Source organism: Oncorhynchus keta, chromosome 8 (genome assembly GCF_023373465.1).
Source record: "Oncorhynchus keta strain PuntledgeMale-10-30-2019 chromosome 8, Oket_V2, whole genome shotgun sequence".
Lineage (NCBI taxonomy): Eukaryota > Metazoa > Chordata > Actinopteri > Salmoniformes > Salmonidae > Oncorhynchus > Oncorhynchus keta.
In genome coordinates this window covers 4,657,070-4,677,639 of record NC_068428.1, presented here as the reverse complement: position 1 = coordinate 4,677,639, position 20,570 = coordinate 4,657,070, and the positions used below count along the sequence as shown (strand labels likewise).

The window sequence follows — 20,570 nt, the reverse complement described above, 5'->3', positions numbered from 1 at the left end:
CAAATTGTTTTTGTCATAAAACCAAAAATGTCCCACCATCCTGGAACTTATCATACCACCTGTACTGAAACTAAATATAAAACAGATTGATTTGATTTGACTACTGAGTGACTTCCTCCAGCAAAGCACCCCTTGACTAACACACAAACCTTATGGTGCCTAGACATATAACCTAACTTAACTCCGCATCTATAGATGCTCTGCAAAAAAAAACAAAAAAAAAACATCTTAACTCTCACAGAGATGATGAGTGGGACTAAAACCTGATTGGCTAAACAATGTTATAAACAATAACATCTCACCAATCATGAGTTCCAATGTTCATCGTAATGAGCATCGGCAAGAAATTCAAACACGGTACTGGCCTATATTTGTCCATTTAGCCGTCTTACACGACAGGTTTGGTTCCTCAGCCAGAGAGCTTGCCAATAACAATTTGGCTTCTTTTGGAGTATCAAACAAGCGCGATGATCCCTCGACTGTCACCTTGAACCTGGCTGGGAAAAGGAATCCATATCGGATGTTGGCTGCCCTGCCTTTTTTGCGCAGCTCATCATAATATTTCAGTTCGTTCTTCACCTCCAAAGTAAGATCTGGGTAGAAGGACACCCTAGCTCTATTATAGTTGAGGGGATCTGCAGGTGTGCGATGAATGGCATTGGTGGTGCGTCCTTGACTGGCTTTGGTGCGGATGATCTGTGTGTGCGATTGGTCAGGATGTGTGTTTTGAAGTTTTCATTCCCCAGCAGGGCCGGTATCATCTCCGATTACAAATTCAGTGGGCCTCCCCTTCTCTACCTGTATCCCAAAGGTTTGGATGTTCTGCTATCGTGAATGTGATTTAAGCATTTCCAGGCAGGTTTTCAGCTGATGTTTTTTTTTTAAGTTTAACGTTTTGCACTGTTTCTCAATGTCCTGTAGCCTGGCCTCGTAATCGTCTGCTCGACCCCATGCACCTTTCATTCACAGTTCCTGTCATAGTTCCAATATTCTTTGAGATCGCAGCCACCTTTGTGTCTACCTCCTCACTTAATTTGTTTATAGCAACCAGTAGGTTGCTCTGAGTGAGTTCTGAGAGGGAGCTCTTGGGAGCAAGCATCTTCAGCGAACTCCTTGTGGGTCGGCGATATTAGCATTGATTCATAGTCCGTCTTGTCCAAAGTACCTTGTTTATTATTTTTGGTGCCTTTTTATCTTGTCAGATAATGTTTGAATTTATAGGTCGTGAGAGATTAAGATAAATATGCTATTTTATTTTTCAAAATTGAGCAGAGCTCTAACAATCCACATTTATCCCATAGCACGCTTTCTAGTTTTTTTTTTATTATTTTTTTTACCTTTTATTTAACTAGGCAAGTCAGTTAAGAACAAATTCTTATTTTCAATGACGGCCTAGGAACAGTGGGTTAACTGCCTGTTCAGGGGCAGAACGACAGATTTGTACCTTGTCAGCTTGGGGATTTGAACTTGCAACCTTCCGGTTACTAGTCCAACGCTCTAACCACTAGGCTACCCTGCCACCTTGCCACCCCTCGTATCCCTCGGGATTAATTAAATTGGGTTATTGAACTTCGTGCATATATTTGTCATGCTTTGTTTAATCTGTCTCTTGTGTCATTTTTGGCTTTTCTGGCTGTATGAACAAAATGCCATGGAATTAATTATGTTAATTGACTCCTATTGATCTTTGTACTTTGCCTGGTCAAGTGAATTTGAATGCGCTTTTCAAACTTTCAAAAGGGCTCCCTTTGAATTTCGATTTTAAGAGCGCAAATCAAAACGTAAAAGGTAAGGTTGGAGAAACTTGGTATTTCTTACCCTAGACTATCTCTGGCAGCAGGCATACTCTGTACCCAGTGAACTGTAGCTGAACAGTCTAGAGGACTGCACATGCCCAGAATAACTGTTTTGAATCACTTGTAGCTGTCTCACACACTTCCACCGTGTTCTTCCCCCTATGACACACAGATGGTGTAAAATTGTTTGGCTTTGATACCAGTTGTTGTTCCAGGAACATTACGCTCTGCTTTGAGTTGCTGTGAATTGGATAGAATTCAATCTTTTCATCCAGTGACGCTGTGTTGTGAAATGCGCAGGAACTGCTTCAACGAGCCAAAGTCTAGCCCATCCCTTTGATGAGGGTGGGGCCCAGAAAAATCTAACCCCCCACGAACAAAAGTGATGGCTAGACTGAGTTGTCAATCTAAAAACAATTATCTGACATGGGCTAATTGACTGTCTGTGACTGACATAACAAGATAAAAATCTGCTGATGCCCAACCAAATTTCGAAATTGCACCATAAGTTAAGATATCGAGTGAACCCCCCAAAAAAAAAATTCTGAAAGCTGCTGTAGTTTAAACACATTCTTAATTGTCGGAAACTTTGAGTCTGAGCATAATTGCACCTTGAGTCTGAGCATAATACATTTGAATTCAAAATGCAATAAATCTTCTTAAAAGAAAATAACTAAACTCTCGCTTTTCGCTCACGGGGTGTTTACATAATCCCCTCTGCCCACCATCCATTCATGTAATTATATTTGTCTTCACAAAGCCCAACCAAAGTTACTGAAGCCTAGCAGGCAGGCGCGGGAGTGTGTGCATCCCAATTGCCACCATATTTCCTATGTAGTGCACTACTTTCGACCAGAACCATATGAGCTCTGGACCAAATTAGCGCACTACATAGGGAATAGGGAGCCATTTGGGACACATTCGTTGTCTTTAGAGGTTGTGTGTGTGAAGATTTCCAGAGTTGGAGGCGAGCCATGTCACCAAGGCGGCTGCATTATACGGCTGCTGAAGTGTCTCATTCTCTAAATTTTTATCAAACAGCACTGTAATAAGCACTCAGAGCAGCACATTTTGAGAAGTGAGGTATTATTCCCTGAGCTGTTTTAAAGAAGTTTCAGTTGATGGTCCTCAGTCCCTACACAGTGATGTTCTACTCAGCTATGATTCCTACTAGCACCCAAGAGGCATAGCCTTTACATAACGGTGCAGCATATACACCAAGTGTACGAAACATTAGGAACACCTTCCTAATGTTGAGTTGCACCCCTGTTGTCCTCAGAATAGCCTCAATTCATTGGTGCATGGACTCTACGAAGTGTCGAAAGCGGTCCACAGGGATGCTGGCCCGTGTTGACTCCAATACTTCCCACTGTTGTGTGTAGTTAGCTGGTGGACCATTCTTGATACACACTGGAAACTGTTGAGAGTGAAAAACTCCTGCAACATTTTCAGTTCTTGACACACTTCAAACCGGTGCGCCTGGCAGCTACTACCATACTCCATTCAAAGGCATTAAAATCTTTTGTCTTGCCCATTCACCCTCTGAATGGCACACATACACAATCCATGTCTCAATTTTCTCAAGGCTTAAAAATCCTTCTTTACTGGTCTTCCCCCCCCTTCATCTACACTGGTTTGAAGTGGATATAACAGGTGACAATCAATAAGGGATCGTACAGTAGCATTCACCTGGTCAGTCTATACATGTATACTGAGGTACCAGCCTTTATTTTACTACTTGATGGTTCCCCGTAGATTAGCAATGTATTGATTCAGAGTCCCCCGGTGTTGTGTGGCCACTTTATAGATGATGCCGTCCCATGCGGCCGATTGGCTTGCAGAGAGCGTGTTTTCTTCTTGACGGGGTGTATAAGAAGCTTTAAATGTCAACCAGTTGTTACCCGCATGCGTTTTGTTCTTGTAAAAATTTCCCAACATGAAGTGCTAAAGGAAAAATCCACTCCTTCAAAACCCACTCGTATAATTTACATTTGTGAACAAATGTTTAATTTCGTCGTTATAAGGTTGGTAGCAACTTGTGGAAGTCTGTTGCAGCTCAAGTCGACTACAAAACCTACATTGCAAAGCACTCTATGGGCTGGCTAGCTAGCTAGCGAGCAAACGTAGCTGCACACAATAATACCAAAGTCAATATCAGTAGTAACTAGTCAGCTATAAAATCGCCTCAACAAACTGCACTGTCAATTTAGGAGTCTACAATCTCACCATGTTCAGTCTGACATTCGCAACATGCAATGCACCCTGGACTGAGGAGGCAGACCAATAGGAGAAATGTGTTAGACCCTCTGTTAAATGACAAATGTGTCATAGTAGGAATATCGTTATGACATCGGCCAGTATTGAAATCTGACATGTATCAGATGTTTTCGCAATCTAAAAGTCGTATTCCTATTGACTTGTGTAGTAAGAGCAGCTTTATCGCAATGCTACTTCATACCGGTCAGATTTCTGCCTGCTTGAACGGCAATAGCTCAGATAAACATAAAATGACCCAGTGAATCGATAGAACATCGCTCAGAAATGCAAAAAAAAAACAATATAACCGTCATAATGGGTGAATTTTTACTTTAAGCATTGAGCCGCTCCCCTGGGTACAAACATATGTATGGCCCTGCAAATGACTCCCTATTTAGTGCACTACTTTCGGCCAGGGCATAGGGCTCTGGTCAAAAGTAGTGCACTATTTTGGGTATAGGTTGAAGTGCTGCAGCTTTATCTCCAACCTTACAGGCTGGCTTCAGGCTTGCATTTCAGTATTTCTCAGTTCTGCTAAGAACATTGTCACATCAAGCTTCTGTGTCTCTCTCTTACTCTCTGTGGGTCTCTTTTCTTTCTCTCTCTTTCTCTCTTTCATTTGGAGTGTGATTTCAGCAAGATCTGAAAAGCCACAATCTGTGTCAATGCTGTTTGCATGTAGGCTAGGCTACATCAAATCCTTATGAGAAGTCCAAAGAAAGTAGAATACTGTATATGGCTTAGTCTATGATCATGAGGATGATCATAGTGAATGTTGAAGATGATGTATAGGCTGTGCTGCAATTAACGCTGATCAGCCGCCTGTCAGCCCCTCCAGCAGTCCGTTCCTGCTAATGAGTGACTGTAGTTGGTGTTTTTTAATGAAGCACATCCAAGCAGATAAGACTGCCACTGGATTGCAAATGAAGGCTGCTATTGTCACTCTGCAGCGCTCTAATCTGATTACTACGTCATTGTTTATTTTCCTTCTATTTCGTTCACTAGGGAAAAATATTCTCTGTGCGCTTTTCTTGCTGCAGAATTTTGGTGCCGTTTTGTGTTCTCTTTGCTGTATGAATAACTAAGGGCTTTGAAATTTGAATTTGGACTTGACTTGGATTTGACTTCCCGGAACAAGAACTGAGATCAGTGCCTTTCTTGCTGTATGAAGCGATTGGTTGAAGACACTAAAGTGCTGTGCATACAATTTCTTGAATTTTTATAATCTTAGGTAGTAAACTAATTCTCATTTCTGGAAAAGGCATCAAATAAAGGTTCAAATCCAGGTCGGGTGACATGATTAACCAAAACACAGGTTCCTTATACAGAGAATGGGAGGACAGACTTACTTTCGTAAGTATTAATTGATGACCCAGATGGAGGCACACACTCGTGATATCTGGGCACCAGTCTACATTTTTCTGTTTTTCAAACGCTATATACCTCTTGATTATGATTTATACCTGAATTTGGGTAGAGTAACTGTGTTGATATCAAACTAGAAGAATAAACTACTACTGAATAGTTGCATGGGAGACTTCTGAAACAAACTCTGGCCAGCCACCACTAATGTATACAACTCGGAAAGCATTAAGATACTTTCGCTAAGCGATTGCCCGAAAACACTTGTTTGAAGTTGAAATCACAGCAGGAGACTTGTACTTTTGAGTTACAGCAGCGCACTGACGATATGCAGCGGAAAAGCAAGGGGTCGAATGGGCCTAAATGAAGGGTCAAATAATACATTTTTAGAAGGGGTAGGGGCTGTCTGTGACCAACTTTCTGGTCTTGTGGTTAGTGTCTGCCCTGAGATTGGAAGTTTGATCCCCGTCTGAGTTAACCAAAGACTGTAGACCCAATGTGTCTCAGCATGGCACTCAGCATTAATGAGATGCTGTTCCGGCTCGCATAAGCCAAGGCTCGTGAGATGCTACTTAATTAATTTACTGAAGGGCTTTCTGGCTCTCCTAGGCCTCCAGGTTATGCCGTTATTGGTTCAGTTTGTACTGAGCTGTTTGGTCCCCCAAGAGAGAACGGTGCTCGTGGTCAACTGGTAGGTCCACGGGAGATGTTGCAATCCCAGTCCAATAGTGCATATCACACAGCTTTTTTGGATCTGCTTGCATTAAGACTAATTTATTGATACTGTTTTAACCCCTATTTAGGATGATTTTTGTTTGACTGTCCTTAGTACAGCTGTCTTACCCTCACGGTCTTAGTGTCATTACTTAAAAGGCTTTTGAAAACAATGAACACAATATTGGGATGCAAACCAAGCCATGAGGTCAAAGGAATTGTTCGTAGAGCTCCGAGACAGGATTCCGTCGAGGCACAGATCTGGGGAAGGGTACCAAAAACATTTCTGCAGCATTGAAGGTCCCCAAGAACACAGTGTCCTCCATCATTCTTAAATGGAAGAAGTTTGGAGCCACCAAGATTCTTCCTAGAGCTGGCCGCCTGGCTAAACTGAGCAATTGGGGGAGAGTACTCACTTAACTAATCTTCATTGACACCTGCTGTATACCATGAGAATAAGACCATTTTGACCCATTCGCCAAAGATGTTAGGTGTGTGGCATTATAATATACAGTGCCTTTAGAAAGTACTCAGACACCTTGACTTTTTCCACATTTTGTTATGTTACAGCTTTATTCCCCCCCCGCAAATCTACACACACAATACCCCATAATGACAAAGCAAAAACAGTACTTTGTTGATGCACCTTTAGCAGTGATTACAGCATTGAGTCTTCTTGGGTATGACGCTACAAGCTTGGCACACCTGTATTTGGGGAGTTTCTCCTATTCTCTGCAAACTCTTCAACACTGTCAGATTGGATGGGGAGCGTTGCTGCACAGCTGCATACTTCTGTGTATTGATTTTAAGAAAGGCATTGATGTTTATGGTTAGGTACACGTTGGAGCAACGACAGTCCTTTTTCCGCGAATGCGCACTGCACCGATTATATGCAACGCAGGACACGCTAGATAAACTAGTAATATCATCAACCATGTGTAGTTAACTAGTGATTGATAGATTATTTTTTATAAGATACGTTTAATGCTAGCTAGCAACTTACCGTGGCTTCTTACTGCATTCGCGTAACAGGTAGGCTCCTCGTGGAGTGCAATGAGGCAGGTGGTTAGAGCGTTGGACTAGTTAACTGTAAGGTTGCAAGATTGAATCCCCGAGTTGACAAGGTAAAAAACTCTGTCGTTCTGCCCCTGAACAAGGCAGTTAACCCACCGTTCCTAGGCCGTCATTGAAAAGAACGTATTCTTAACTGACTTGCCTAGTTAAATAAAGGTATTTTTAAAAATCTGCTAAATCGGTGTGTCCAAAAATACCGATTTCTGATTGTTATGAAAACTTGAAATCGGCCCTAATTAACTGGCCATTCCGATTTAATTGGTCGACCTCTAGTAGGGATGGTGCCAGGTTTCCTCCAAACGTGATGCTTGGCATTCAGGCCAAAGTTCAATCTTGGTTTCATCAGACCAGAGAATCTTGTTTCTCATGATCTGAGAGTCCTTTAGGTGCCTTTTGGAAAACTCCAAGCAGTTATGTTATGTGCCTTTTTTTTTTACTGAGGAGTGGTTTCCGTCTGGCCGCTCTACCATAAAGGCCTGATTGGTGGAGTGCTGGTTGTCCTTCTGAAAGGTTCTCCCATCTACACAGAGGAAATCTGGAGCTCTGTCAGAGTGACCATCGAGTTCTTGGTCACCTCCCTGACCAAGGCCCTTCTCCACCAAATGCTCAGTTTGGCAGGCGGCCAGCTGTAGGAAGAGTCTTGGTGGTTCCAAACTTCTTCTCTTTAAGATTGATGGAGGCTGCTGTGTTCTTGGCGACCTTCAATGTCACAAAGTTTTACCAAATAGAGCCCTTGCTGTGGTACGTATTCAGACAAGAATAAATTCTCAGGTCTGGACAAATACACACTGAAGTAACTAGGGATGGATGTGAAGCTAGTCCGCTAGCCAGAGGTACTTTGTGCCTAAAGGTACTTTCGGCCAGTGCCGAAATTCCTGATGTTCCATCACTGAAAGTCACCTTACTGTACCATCTATAGACAACTTATTTTCCCCCATTTGTTTAAGAAATCCATGCTGATGTGACAAAAGGGGGTACGGTGTACCTATATGATAACTGGAAGACTATGAATGGCTCCGTATCTGCCTGGAAGATAATCAGCCTCTGGCTCCGCCTCTCCCGAGTCCGTTCGCTAGTTGCAGGGATGAGACGACTATAACTACAACCAATTGAATACCATGAAATTGGTAGAAAGTTGTGATTTGGACTCGTGCCCTGATATCACTGATGCTACATGAGTCCCAGTACTGACTTGCCTTTGTAGGTATTCATTGAGGACCCAATTAATGTGAGACATTTTGTTGGCCGTCAGGTTCTCTGCAGCCAGTTCCTGCACCCTCATGGACAGTGTTGTTGCAGAGCTTGAAGAACCTGCCACGGTGTTTGTGGAGAAAGCACTGCACCAGTGTCACTGCTCACTGTTGCCTACAGCCTTGCCCATGGCGCGCTGAAGCACTATCCACAAATTCTTGGCGAGGTTGTCCGACAGGCCCTGCACCTTGCCAAAGTAGTTTCTCATGAGGTTAATGTTGTGCATGATCTTGCTGCCCAAGCGACACCGACTGTACATGAGGTCATTCCATGAGCACTCCAGGGTCCTCCCCTTGTGATGGCCCCCCAGCACCTCTGCTTGCTCTATCATTAACGGACTGTCTGCCACCCTCTCAGGCACATCCCAGGAAGGGAGGAGAAATATTCATACATAAATATATTAACTGTACATTGTCATATCAAATACAATGCAAGCCATCAATAATAGTTCCCATTCAAGTGGCATTTAATGGTGCAGCGGAACATACCTGAAAATAAATATTTATTAATATACAAGTTTTCCACAGCTGAGGCTAGCTGACTGTGTTGCATCCCTGCTTATTTGACATCCTTCAGGTTCCTAATGATGTTGATGCTTTGCCTCCAGGCATTGCTGACTTTTGCCAGGGAGTTCTGGATGTCCATCCCGTCTCCCAGGGCATTGTGGAGCTGACGGAGGCCTGAACGGACCTTGTTTAACTGGGAGTGGATTGCAGCCTGAAGAGTGGAGACAGACGATTTTTAAATGGTTTAGATAGGGATTTGCATTAATCAAAGGGCAGTAGCTACAGAATGCAGTCAATGTCTAAAGCTAAACAAATTAGTTTCTACCTTCAGTCGTGCTTCTACTAAAACTTCAGATCTAACTGGGTGATCAATATTCATGGGATTTATGTCTGTTTTTTTGGTCTTAGCAGATTAATGATTACTTTTCTAATGGTTGTGCTAGCTAGCTATGGCTCCATACAAAATCAAGCTAGCTATTTAGCTTCAAAATGGTTTGCAAAATAACTTTACCTAATCGATTTTGGCGAACTCTTAATAACAATGACTTGGACAATAGCTTCCAAAAACAATATTACAGAAGATAAAAGCTTGCTAACTAGCCATAAAAGAATGGCATTTAAACTTACCTGCCATGACAACTAACAGCTGGGCTTCTTTGATGAACAGTCTTTGGTGGATACAAGTGGTAACCTGGTAATGTATGTCTTGATTGACAGGTGTTTGTGCCAGATAACACGGCCCCTTGTGAGCTGTCACCAACCAACCACTGTAGAGTATACTGGTCTGTGTTAACCTCATCTGATTGGTTAGAAGAAAGAGGTCCCACCTCCAATAGCTCCTGCTCTCACTCACTCTCTCTCCTTGCTTGTAAATCTCTGTTTGCACATTTACACACCTTTTTGTCACATAGGGCGCTAAAGCACTGCCAAAAGTCTAAGGGCGTGAAATTGACATGTACAGATGCAATTATTAAGTTACCTGTAGGAGAATGTGTTTACAACTACAGATTATTCTTTCATCTTCATAAGTCATCAGTTGAACACTAGATAATTGTGTACAACTACAAATATATTCTACATGTTCAAATTGCTATGTCAATGATTTACCATAGACCTGGGTCATATTCATTTGGGCGCAAAGAAAAAAGATTTGGCAAGTTCGGTTGTGTAGTCCATCCCTGTTTCTGTCCGTGTTCAGGGTCATATTCATTAGGCACCAAACGGATGTGAACGGACTGACCGTTTAGTGCCTAACGGAAGATTTGTGATCCCTGAGGTTTGGGAGACATACTGCTGTCAGTCTGAAGTGAACCCATCCTTTTCTCAGAAGCTCTGTGTGAAAAACAGGAGTGGAGGACATTAGACGAGACCCGTTGGCATGGCGACCTCACTAAAACGTTGATTGAATACACAGACACTCATTACCTGTGACTTCTGGCTGCCTTAGCGATGCTCTTTATTTGATGGCCCTGGCTGTAACTATCCCAAGAGAACTCAACAATCTCAATCTCTCTCTCAGTCTCCGTCTCATCTTCTCTCTGTCTTTTTGTCTTTCTCTCCCTTTCTCTCTCTTCAGTTCAGCTTATGATTATTCAGACCTGTACACTGTTGCCATGGCACTGGATTGGCAGCTCATAACCTTGTCATATCTAGACCAATCTATCGAGAGGAAGATATGAAAGATTGGATTTCGTTTGAAAATATCAACCAAGTAAAAACATCCAAATGTGTTCATATTCACTGTACCATTGAGCTGTGAGGGAGATATTGGCAATCAAAATTGCCTTTGTATTAGCAAGTCAGGTTTTGCATTAGTTCCTTCTCAAATGAATTATAGAAATGCAATGCCTCACACTGTGTTCAAAGATTATTCATTTGTTTGTCTGTTTTTGTCTTTCAGGGTCAGCCGGTCGGTCAGTGTGATTTCAATATTCGGCTGTTGTGCATAGAGAAAGAGATCATCTCCCCTCGGATGGAGAAGATGAAGACGGGACAGATCGACAAGACAAAGGAGCCCTTCAGTGTCAGGAACAAGCCATTCTTTGACATCCACGCAGCACGAAAGGTAATAAATACACGCATGCATGTGCACAAACTGTGCCAGGGCCAGATCATCACAAGTCTGTGGTGGTCTGACATTCTAGCCGTACATGTTACTAATGCATTATTTAACTTTTCCATCAGTTCAGGGACTCGTCTAAGGCCTAATCAAAACAACAGGATAGATGAACTTTAAATGGCTTCACAGTCGCCGATTTTGTTTTCTCACTTTGAAACAAATATGTATTATTAATCTTGAAGTATTAATGTGCTCTCATAAAGGGTACATTGCATTTTCTTCCCACGCTGTGCTTTTACTGTAGATTGACTGCTTTTGACTGCCTTCGTACAAAGGGCATTGTAGATTCCTCTGTCACCATTAAAGGAAAAATAAATGTGATCAAAGCTTTTTTAATCAGTGGGAATATTCATAAGCCCTGAAAATGGCCTATGTGGCTCCACTACTTACAATCTATAATTGATTATTCACAGATCATGGAGGTATTCTAAGGAGCCTTTTTATATTAGGAATCCTGGCCTACCTCTATACAGAGTTATTTGTGTTTACAGATCATGTGCTTCTACTGACAAGGACAAGAGTGTTTTTATTCACCAAAAGCTATTAAAACTTGCCAGCAAGGCCCTGCACCCTTAGTCTCATAATGGCTCCACCGAGGGACATTGCACAAAAAAACTAGATCTATACTGCGCCAGATCAGTGGGAAACTGTAGCTTTGTACGTTCCATTAAATGCCTGATAACAGAGTAGCGGGAGCAAGGGTTTATGGCAGTCTTCACATTTTTCCCACCACTGTTCATATGGCAGGTCTGGTCATGGCGGAAGCAGGGAACAACTCCAGTCCCAGCTACTATCACTGATCTCTTTGTGCTGGAGCATGTTTTGTCCTGCATGAAATGTTAGCCATGAATGACTGGGTTACCCCCCTGGTAAACCCTGTTCCAACTTCCAACCCCTCCTGTCTGAGGCTTTTATGACAGATTGCCCACTGTCTTGTTAGCAGGATGTAGATTAAGATATTCCAGAAATGAAGTCATTGGAATTACGCCTGCCTCATTCGCTATGTCTTTGTTCCGATGCTGAGGCCATCTGCTCTGCGTACAGCCATATCTCTGTTAGAGACATCATGAAATGGGGGAATAGGAATCTGGTTTATTCATTTGCGGTGGCGCAGCTTTCCACTTCATGGCATGTTTGCCGGAAATTCCTTTTATGATATTTCAATGAGGCCGTGGCTGTGTGATGTTTCCAGCTCCCCTGAATTAACACTAGAACTGCCATAGACCAACGGCCATTGACATTTGATTGTGTAATAAAAGTAATCCGCAATAAAAATCTACGTCCTGCTCTTTCCCTGACCTTTCCTAAATGTTTGTATTTTACATTGCTCAATTTGTCTGAATTTAGAAATCACAGAGAAATATTTAGAGCCCTTTGACCTGTTTTTTTCTTTACACATATTCCCAACGTAACCCTCCAAAACAATGCGCTGTAAAACGTTGGTACCCAGCCAGGCGCTAATGCGTCTATATCTCTCTCCTTACTGAATGAATGAAAGGATAAATAGGTGAAAATTGTGCACGTTGGTTAACAATTGAAAATTAAATTAGGCCCAACCAAATGATGAGGGTGAGGAGGTTGATTTAATTTAGAAAGATAAGTTTCTTATGCCTATTTATCAGTGTTGGCGCTCATGTTTATAGCACATCATTTGACTGCGATCCTTGCGGATTCATGTCATTCTCTTTTACATTTTACTTTGTAAAAATAAGCTGCAACCTGGACTGTTTTATTTACAATAAATTAGATTAGTAATAGATTTATTGTAAGGGAAAATGAAAACATGCTAAGTGTTGCAGTAGGCCTTTAGAGTAATGCCAAACATATCATTGACTCTATCCGAGTTGATGTGCAATGGGAATCAAACGATGCCATCCCACTGAATGAATGACAAATGGATGAACGGGCGATAATTGTGCACATTACTTCACAATCAAATTTAAATTAGGCCTAACAATGATGAGGGTGAAAAGTGATTTAAATTTAGTGCAACAATAGTGTAAGGGAAACTAAAACATGCTACGGGTTGCAGTAGGTCTTTTAGAATAGTGCAAAACATATCCTTGACTTTGTCCAAGTTGATAAGCGAGGGGAAACCATGCCTGTCAGCCTGCACAGCCGGCCAATCAGGACTATACCGAAACTAATTTCACACATAAGACGTAGCCTATAGACAGGATGAAATGTACAATAGTCTGATGAGGGACAATATTATCAGTTGTTAAATTGTAAATGAAGAGATGGGCAAATCTTATATTTGACAGGTGCCGGGAAAGAAGCATCAGTTTATCAAATCCTCCTTCAGTCACATTTCTATATAGTATCAGAAAGATAATATTTTGCAGTTTCTACTTACCTTAGTCACATATCTACAAAATTCAAGAGGTGGAGCTCTATTTCCAAATTTCACTTTTTGCAAGAATATCTGGGCTATCCATGCATTTAGCACATGACCACACTCGCGGCTGCATTGCTCTGGCTACTAAGCAAAGACTAGTAACGTAATAAACTTACCTCTGTTTTCTTTTAAATACATTTTATTTAAACAATATTTCTTTAGAGTTGCTCAAACTAAATTATGGACTTCTTTGTGATGGACTTGAACTAGTGCTTTTTCGTTTGTACTTGTAGCCTAGACGAACATAAACTAATGAAAATGTTGTTATGTTCCTTGAAATAATAGTTTTTCAGTATTCTGTTACCTAAGACCTTTATAAACACAACCAAATTATTATTCATTAGATACATTTAATTTATGCTATTTATTTGACTGGTAGACTGTTGATGGGTCATTGGCTTAACTTCTTGATGCTACCCATCCCGTTAGCGGGATCATTTTCGTCAGCAACCGCTGAATAGCATAGCGTCACAGTCAAATAATATTACAAAAAAATATATTCATGAAATCACAAGTGCAATATTGCAAAACACAGCGTAGCCTTTTGTTAATCCACCTGCCGTCTCAGATTTTGAAATTATGCTTTACAGCGAAAGCAATCCAAGCGTTTGTGTAAGTTTATCGATAGCGTAACATAACATTATGTACACTAAGCATTAAGTAGCTAGGTCATGAAAAGCAATCAAATTAATAGTTTTCCTTTGATGATCTTCAGATGTTTTCACTCACGAGACTCCCAGTAACACAACAAATGTTCCTTTTGTTCCATAAAGATTATTTTTATACCCAAAATACCTCTGTTTGTTTGTCGCGTTATGTTCAGAAATCCACAGGAAAGAGTGGTCATGACAACGCAGACGTATATTCCAAATAATTCCATTCCATAATGTCCACAGAAACATGTCAAACGTTTTTTTATAATCAATCCTCAGGTTGTTTTTAAAATATATTTTTCGAAAATATATCAAACGGGTGTGTAGGTTTTTTAAAAACACCGGGAGAAACAATGGCCGCTTTACTCTGTAGCGCTAAACTCACTCTGAGAGCCCCCACCTATCCACTTACGCAATGTGATCTTTCACGCTAATTTTTCAGAATAAAGCCTGAAACTATGTCTAAAGACTGTTGACACCTTATGGAAGCCATAGAAAAAATTAATATGGTTGATATCCCTTTAAATGCAGGATAGGCATGCATAGGAACAGAGAGCTTTCAAATTAAGAGGCATTTCCTGATTGGATTTTCCTCAGGTTTTCGCCTGCAATATCAGTTCTGTTATATTCACAGACAATATTTTTACAGTTTTGGAAACTTTATAGTGTTTTCTATCCTAATATGACAATTATATGCATATTCTAGTTTCAGGGACTGAGAAATAGGCAGTTTAAAATGGGTACGTTTTTCTTTTAGCCAAAAACGAAAATACTGCCCCCCACACGCAAAAGGTTAAAGTGTTGAAAATTGGCTTTAGGCCTACATTTTTCACTAGGACTTTTGTAGAGTAAAGGATATGTTTTGTATTATTCTATCTAAATAAATAACTATTGTTATATTTTTACATGGATATATTTCACTAATTTCTTTATGCACTATTTATCAATTGTTGGTTCTTATGTTTGCTCACCTCGCAGGTTGATATTAATCTGATGCATATGCTAAATGAGACGCCCGGCAGCGTTCTCTAGCAGTTCTCTTTTCAAATTGGACTATATAGAATTATCTATTTTATTTTGTTCGTGAAATTGTTTTGAATCGGCTGCAATAGCTGGTCTGCTGTTGGAATACAAAGGACTTATAGTTCCTCTGTTTTATTTTATCGTTTTGCCTTTTATTCAGTAAATTGGACGTTGATGGGACTGGTAAATTGACCCCTTGGAGGCAAAAAGCATGTGCTGAGTGGAAGATGAGGCTTTAGATTAGATTTACCTTAGCTCTGGTCTAAATTAAGGGCCCATTAGCAGACTGGAGTATGGGAGAGGGTTCAGATGGAGAGCCCTCTTGTCATTTGAAATGACTGGCAGTAGATGAGCAAAAGATCTGGGCTTAATGAATAGTGTCACTGAATGCTCTTTCACATCAGCTAAATGTGCTCACTCACTGGGTTTAATTAAGCTTTGTGCAAGAGCCCACAGTCAATTACATTTGAGTCATTTAGCAAACACTCTTATCCAGCTCAGTAATAGCTTTTATGAATAGCTTCCCTTATATTTCTCATGCAACAAATACTAACTTACAGTGCCTTCAGGAAGTATTCATACCCCTTTACTTTATTAACATTTTGTTACAAAGTCGGATTAAAATGGATTTAATTGTCATTTTTTGTAAACAATATACACACTGTCAAAGTGGAAGAAAAATTCTAACATTTGTAAAAAATAAAAAAATAAATAAGAAAAAATAGAACACTAATATACAGTAACTTTATTAGATAAGTAGTTAACCCCCTGAGTCAATACATGTTAGTCACATTTGGCAGTGATTACAGCTGTGAAGATTTCTGGGTAAGTCTTTAAGAGCGTTCTACACGGGATTGTGCAACATTTGCCCATTTTATTATTTTCAAAATTCTTCAAGCTCAGTCAAATTGGCTGTTGATCATTTCCAGGTCTTGCCATAGAATTTCAGGATGTTTTAAGAACATTCACTGTCTTCTTCGTAAGCAACTTCAGTGTTGGCCTTGTGTTTTAGGTTATTGTCTTGCTGAAGTTGAATTCATCTCCCAGTGTCTGGTGGAAAGCATACTGAACCAGGTTTTCCTCTAGCATTTTGCCTGTGCTTAGCTCTATTCCATTTCTTCTTCTTTTTTATCCTGAAAAATTCCCAAACCTTAATGATTACAAGCATACCCATAACATGATGCAGCCACCACTATGCTTGAGAATATAAAGTACTCAGTAATGTGTTCAGGACAAAAAGTTAATTGCTTTGACAGTGTAATTAATCCATTCATATATGCTATCACAAAGAGAATCATTTGGTTGTGTTTATGAAGGCTTTGGATAGCATTAGAATACCTATTTTATTTCAAATAACACAATCATTTTCATTAGTTTATGTTACTGTGGTAGGCTATATATAAAAAGACACGAAGTCAAGTGTTCAATCAATTTGATTAGTGGAGTGTCTTTTGTTACAACTATGAAACAGAAAGCATATGTGTTGGAACGTCTTTTTAGAACTACAAAATAAAAAAAAATACCCCAACCACCAAGACACACAGTCAGCAAGACGTGCGATCCAATGATGAAACATCAGTAGCCTAAACATCATTATAAATGTCCAGTGGCCTTGATAAATAAAGCAATGATGGCATTATAATATGTGTCGATATGACAGCAGTCAAAAATAGGCAATTATTGTCAGCTCGTGCTTACATTGTGCATCTTCGGGCAATGGTGTCAGTTGAATTTCATTTATCTGCAGTCCATTGTGCTAACAGTTTACACAAATCTTTGTAACTTTCACTTACTTGACATACTTTGACATACATTACCTTTTGTTTGGTTGTAGTGCGTAATAGTCTCCAGGCTTTCTCTTTTGTGTCCTGTTGTCTTGCCATTCTTCAGCACCGTTGTGGACCACAACGGCTGTGCAGGTGCCTTATTTTGCGCAGAGGGAGGAAGCTCCCATCTCACTTTGTTCATGGTGCCAGCCAGGCTTGTTTTCTTTGCAAGCAACTTGTTCGCCAATGACAGTGAAGTGAAGAAATTGTCCATGGTGACATTTGTCCCCTTGTCAATGTAATATTCCGCAAGCCTCATCTCCGACACTCGCTAACCTGCTGCCCAATGTGGATCTTTTCCCAGATATTGAAAGCCTTTCAGCATGCACAATTACACACTCTCACTGTGTAGCCTACTTCAAGTAGGTCAACCTCATACTTTAGTTAATGTATTTAATCTGTTGTGTGCGAAATTAGTTTCAAAATGGACTACTTTAGCGCTTCTAGTGTTAGTCGTACCATTGGTCTCATGGTGGATATCTGCCGATAGGTGCCCTTCTTTGTGAAGCGTTGGAAAACCTCCCTGGTCTTTCTGGTTTAATCTGTTTGAAATTCACTGCTTGACTGAGGTACCTTTTTAAATTATCTGTATGTGTGGGGTACAGAGATGAAGAAGTCATTCAAAAATCTGCTTAAACACTATTATTGCACTTAGTTTAGTGACTTGTTAAGCACATTTTAACTCCTGAACTTATTTAGGCTTGCCATAACAAAGGTGTTGAATACTTTTTGACTCCAGACATTTAAGCTTTTCATTTTTTATTAATTTGTAAAAAAATATCTGAAAACATCATTCCACTTTGACATTATGGGGTGTTGTGTTTTGGCCAGTGACTAAAACATCTCCATTCAGTCTGTAACACAGCAAAATGTGGAAAAAGTCAAGGGGTGTGAATACTTTCTGAAGGCACTGCATGTGTGTTAACTTGCGAAACAAATACGTACTTATCTCTCCCTGCCGTCCCCACCAGTCTAATGTCCACAACTCATTTATAAAACACAGCAAACCGTTAGTTCAATAAACTGTGCTTAATTGGATCATTAAAGCAGTGTGATCAGTATCAGCAAGTCTTCACCTTGTGGGTCTGAGACCTCTAACCCCTCCAATAACACCAGCGTAATATTAGTCAGATACTGCAGTCCTGTGTGTGTTACACCATGAGTGAGCCACTTTGAGACTTCTAATGCAGCGCACTGGAATTATCTCATCGCACTGGAATTATCTACTGTATTCCGGTTTGGGCCTGGCACTTGTTGCTCTTACCTCTGACTGTATTGCCTGGCTGTATTGGCCCATTGTTGTTTTTGTTGTACCTCAGGACTCATCCAGCCAGTCACAAGTTAATGGATGGTGACGACCGCATGACTGCCTCTCTGTATCCCATCGTGGTTGCATCACAAATGGCACCCTATTCCCAATTGTGTGCACTACTTATGACCAGGTCCCAGCTCTGGTCAAAAGTAGTGCACTATATAGGGAATAGAGTGCTATTTCAGACCAGGGTTTCCATTAGGAAAATGTGGCGTCGTACATTTGACCGGTAGCATTTTAATTTACCTGCATTGGTTGTGTAACCTGATTTAAAACCTCTTAAGGATCCGCCCCTTTAAAAAAATGTTTTTGCTTAAAATGACATATCCAATCCCGTAGCTCAGGATATGCATATTCTTGAGGAAACGCTTTGAAGTTTGTAGAAATGTGAAATGAATGTAGGAGAATATAACATATTAGATCTGGTTAAAGATAATACAAAGGAAAAAACTGTTTTTTAAGGGCGTTTTTATATCGTCTTTGAAATGCAAGAGAAAAGCCAGAATGTGTTAATTCAGCCCAGGCACAATTTAGATTTTGGCCACTAGATGTCAGTAGTGTATGGGAAAAGCTTTAGACTGATCCAATGAACCATTGCATTTCTGTAAAGAATTTTGTATCAAGACTGCCCAAATGTGCCTAATTGGTTTATTAATAACTTTTCAAGTTCATAACTGCACTCTCCTCAGTCAATAGCATGGTATTATTTCACTGTGATAGCTACTGTAAATTGGACAGTGCAGTTAGATTAACAAGAATTTAAGCTTTCTGCCATTATCAGATTTGTCTATGTCCTGGGAAAAGTTATTGTTACTTACAACCTCATGCTAATCGCATTAGCCTACGTTAGCTCAACCGTCCTGCAGGGGGACCCACCTACACTGTAGAGGTTTTAAGGCGTCAACCCACAGTTCTCAGAATGACAGTAATCACAAAGTTTATAGTAATTAATCTTAACAGAACATGCAACTCGAATGCAATGGTGTGCCATTCTTACCAAATTCCAATGTCCATAAGGTTAGGGGAATCTTTCTCCAAAGTAAATTGAATTAAATTATATAGCCTAATTCAGTCAGAAGGCCCCGCAATTTGTGCAGAGTGCGCGGCAAATACCAAATAGATGATTGTTAAATTGCGATTGTCAGTGAAAAGCAGAGACCCAGCCAAGCATATCTCAATATTTAAAAATAGAATTGTGGAAAAACAGTTTGTAAAACAAATGGCTATTGCTGTAAAGAGAAGACAATGAAAAAATTCCAGTCTGTCTTTTAGGTTACTTTTCACTGAGAATTTTTATAACTACGTTATTGGCACCAGCGAAGAACATCGTCCATATCCCCGGTGAGTGTGCATATTCACTGTCCTTATTATTGGGTCAGTGCTACTTTTGTTTGTTTTTGGACAATAACTCCCTCCTCCAGGTTAGATTGGGCGTCATGTTGTGTTTCTCTCCTCTTTTCGTAGGCCTAATACAGTTGAAGTCAGAAGTTTACATACACTTAGGTTGGAGTCATTAAAACTATTTTTTTCAACCACTCCACAAATGTCTTATTAAATAACTATAGTTTTGGCAAATCGGTTAGGACATAGACAGATTATTTCACTTATAATTCACTGTATCACAATTCCAGTGGGTCAGAAGATTACATACACTAAGTTGACTGTGCCTTTAAACAGCTTGGACAATTCCAGAAAATGATGTTATGGCTTTAGGAACTTCTGTTAGGCTAATTGACATCATTTGAGTCAATTGGAGGTCTACCTGTGGATGTGTTTCAAGGCCTACCTTCAAACAAGCTATCCGATCTCTGCAGCTGTACATAGTCCATCTGTAAATATCCCACCCAATCTACCTACCTCATCCCCATATTGTTTTTATTTAATGTTCTGCTCTTTTGCACAGCATTATTTCTACGTGTACATCACCATCTGCTCATCTATCACTCCAGTGTTAATTTGCTAAATTGTAATTACTTCGCTACTATGGCCTATTTATTGCCTTACCTCCTCACGCCATTTGCACACGCTGTATATAGACTTTATTTTTTTCTACTGTGTTATTGACTGTACGCTTGTTTATTCCATGTGTAACTTTGTGGTGTTGTTTGTGTCGCACTTCTTCGCTTTATCTTGGCCAGGTCGCAGTTGTAAATGAGAACTTGTTCTCAACTCGCCGACCTGGTTAAATAAAAAAAACTCTGCCTCTTTGCTTGACATCATGGGAAAATCAAAAGAAATCAGCCAAGACTTCAGGAAAAAAAAGTAGACTTCCGCAAGTCT

At 40.3% G+C, this 20,570-nt stretch overlaps 1 protein-coding gene across 2 annotated transcripts in view; it reads left to right on the top strand.

Annotated features, from left to right (window-relative positions):
- Positions 1-20,570, top strand: part of rngtt (RNA guanylyltransferase and 5'-phosphatase) — a 141,946-nt gene that overhangs the window by 54,613 nt on the left and 66,763 nt on the right. For both annotated transcript variants that reach the window (XM_035774471.1, XM_035774472.2), the window contains one exon: positions 10,860-11,024. In XM_035774471.1, the coding sequence (XP_035630364.1) occupies positions 10,860-11,024 (165 nt within the window). The remainder of the gene's footprint in view (positions 1-10,859; positions 11,025-20,570) is intronic.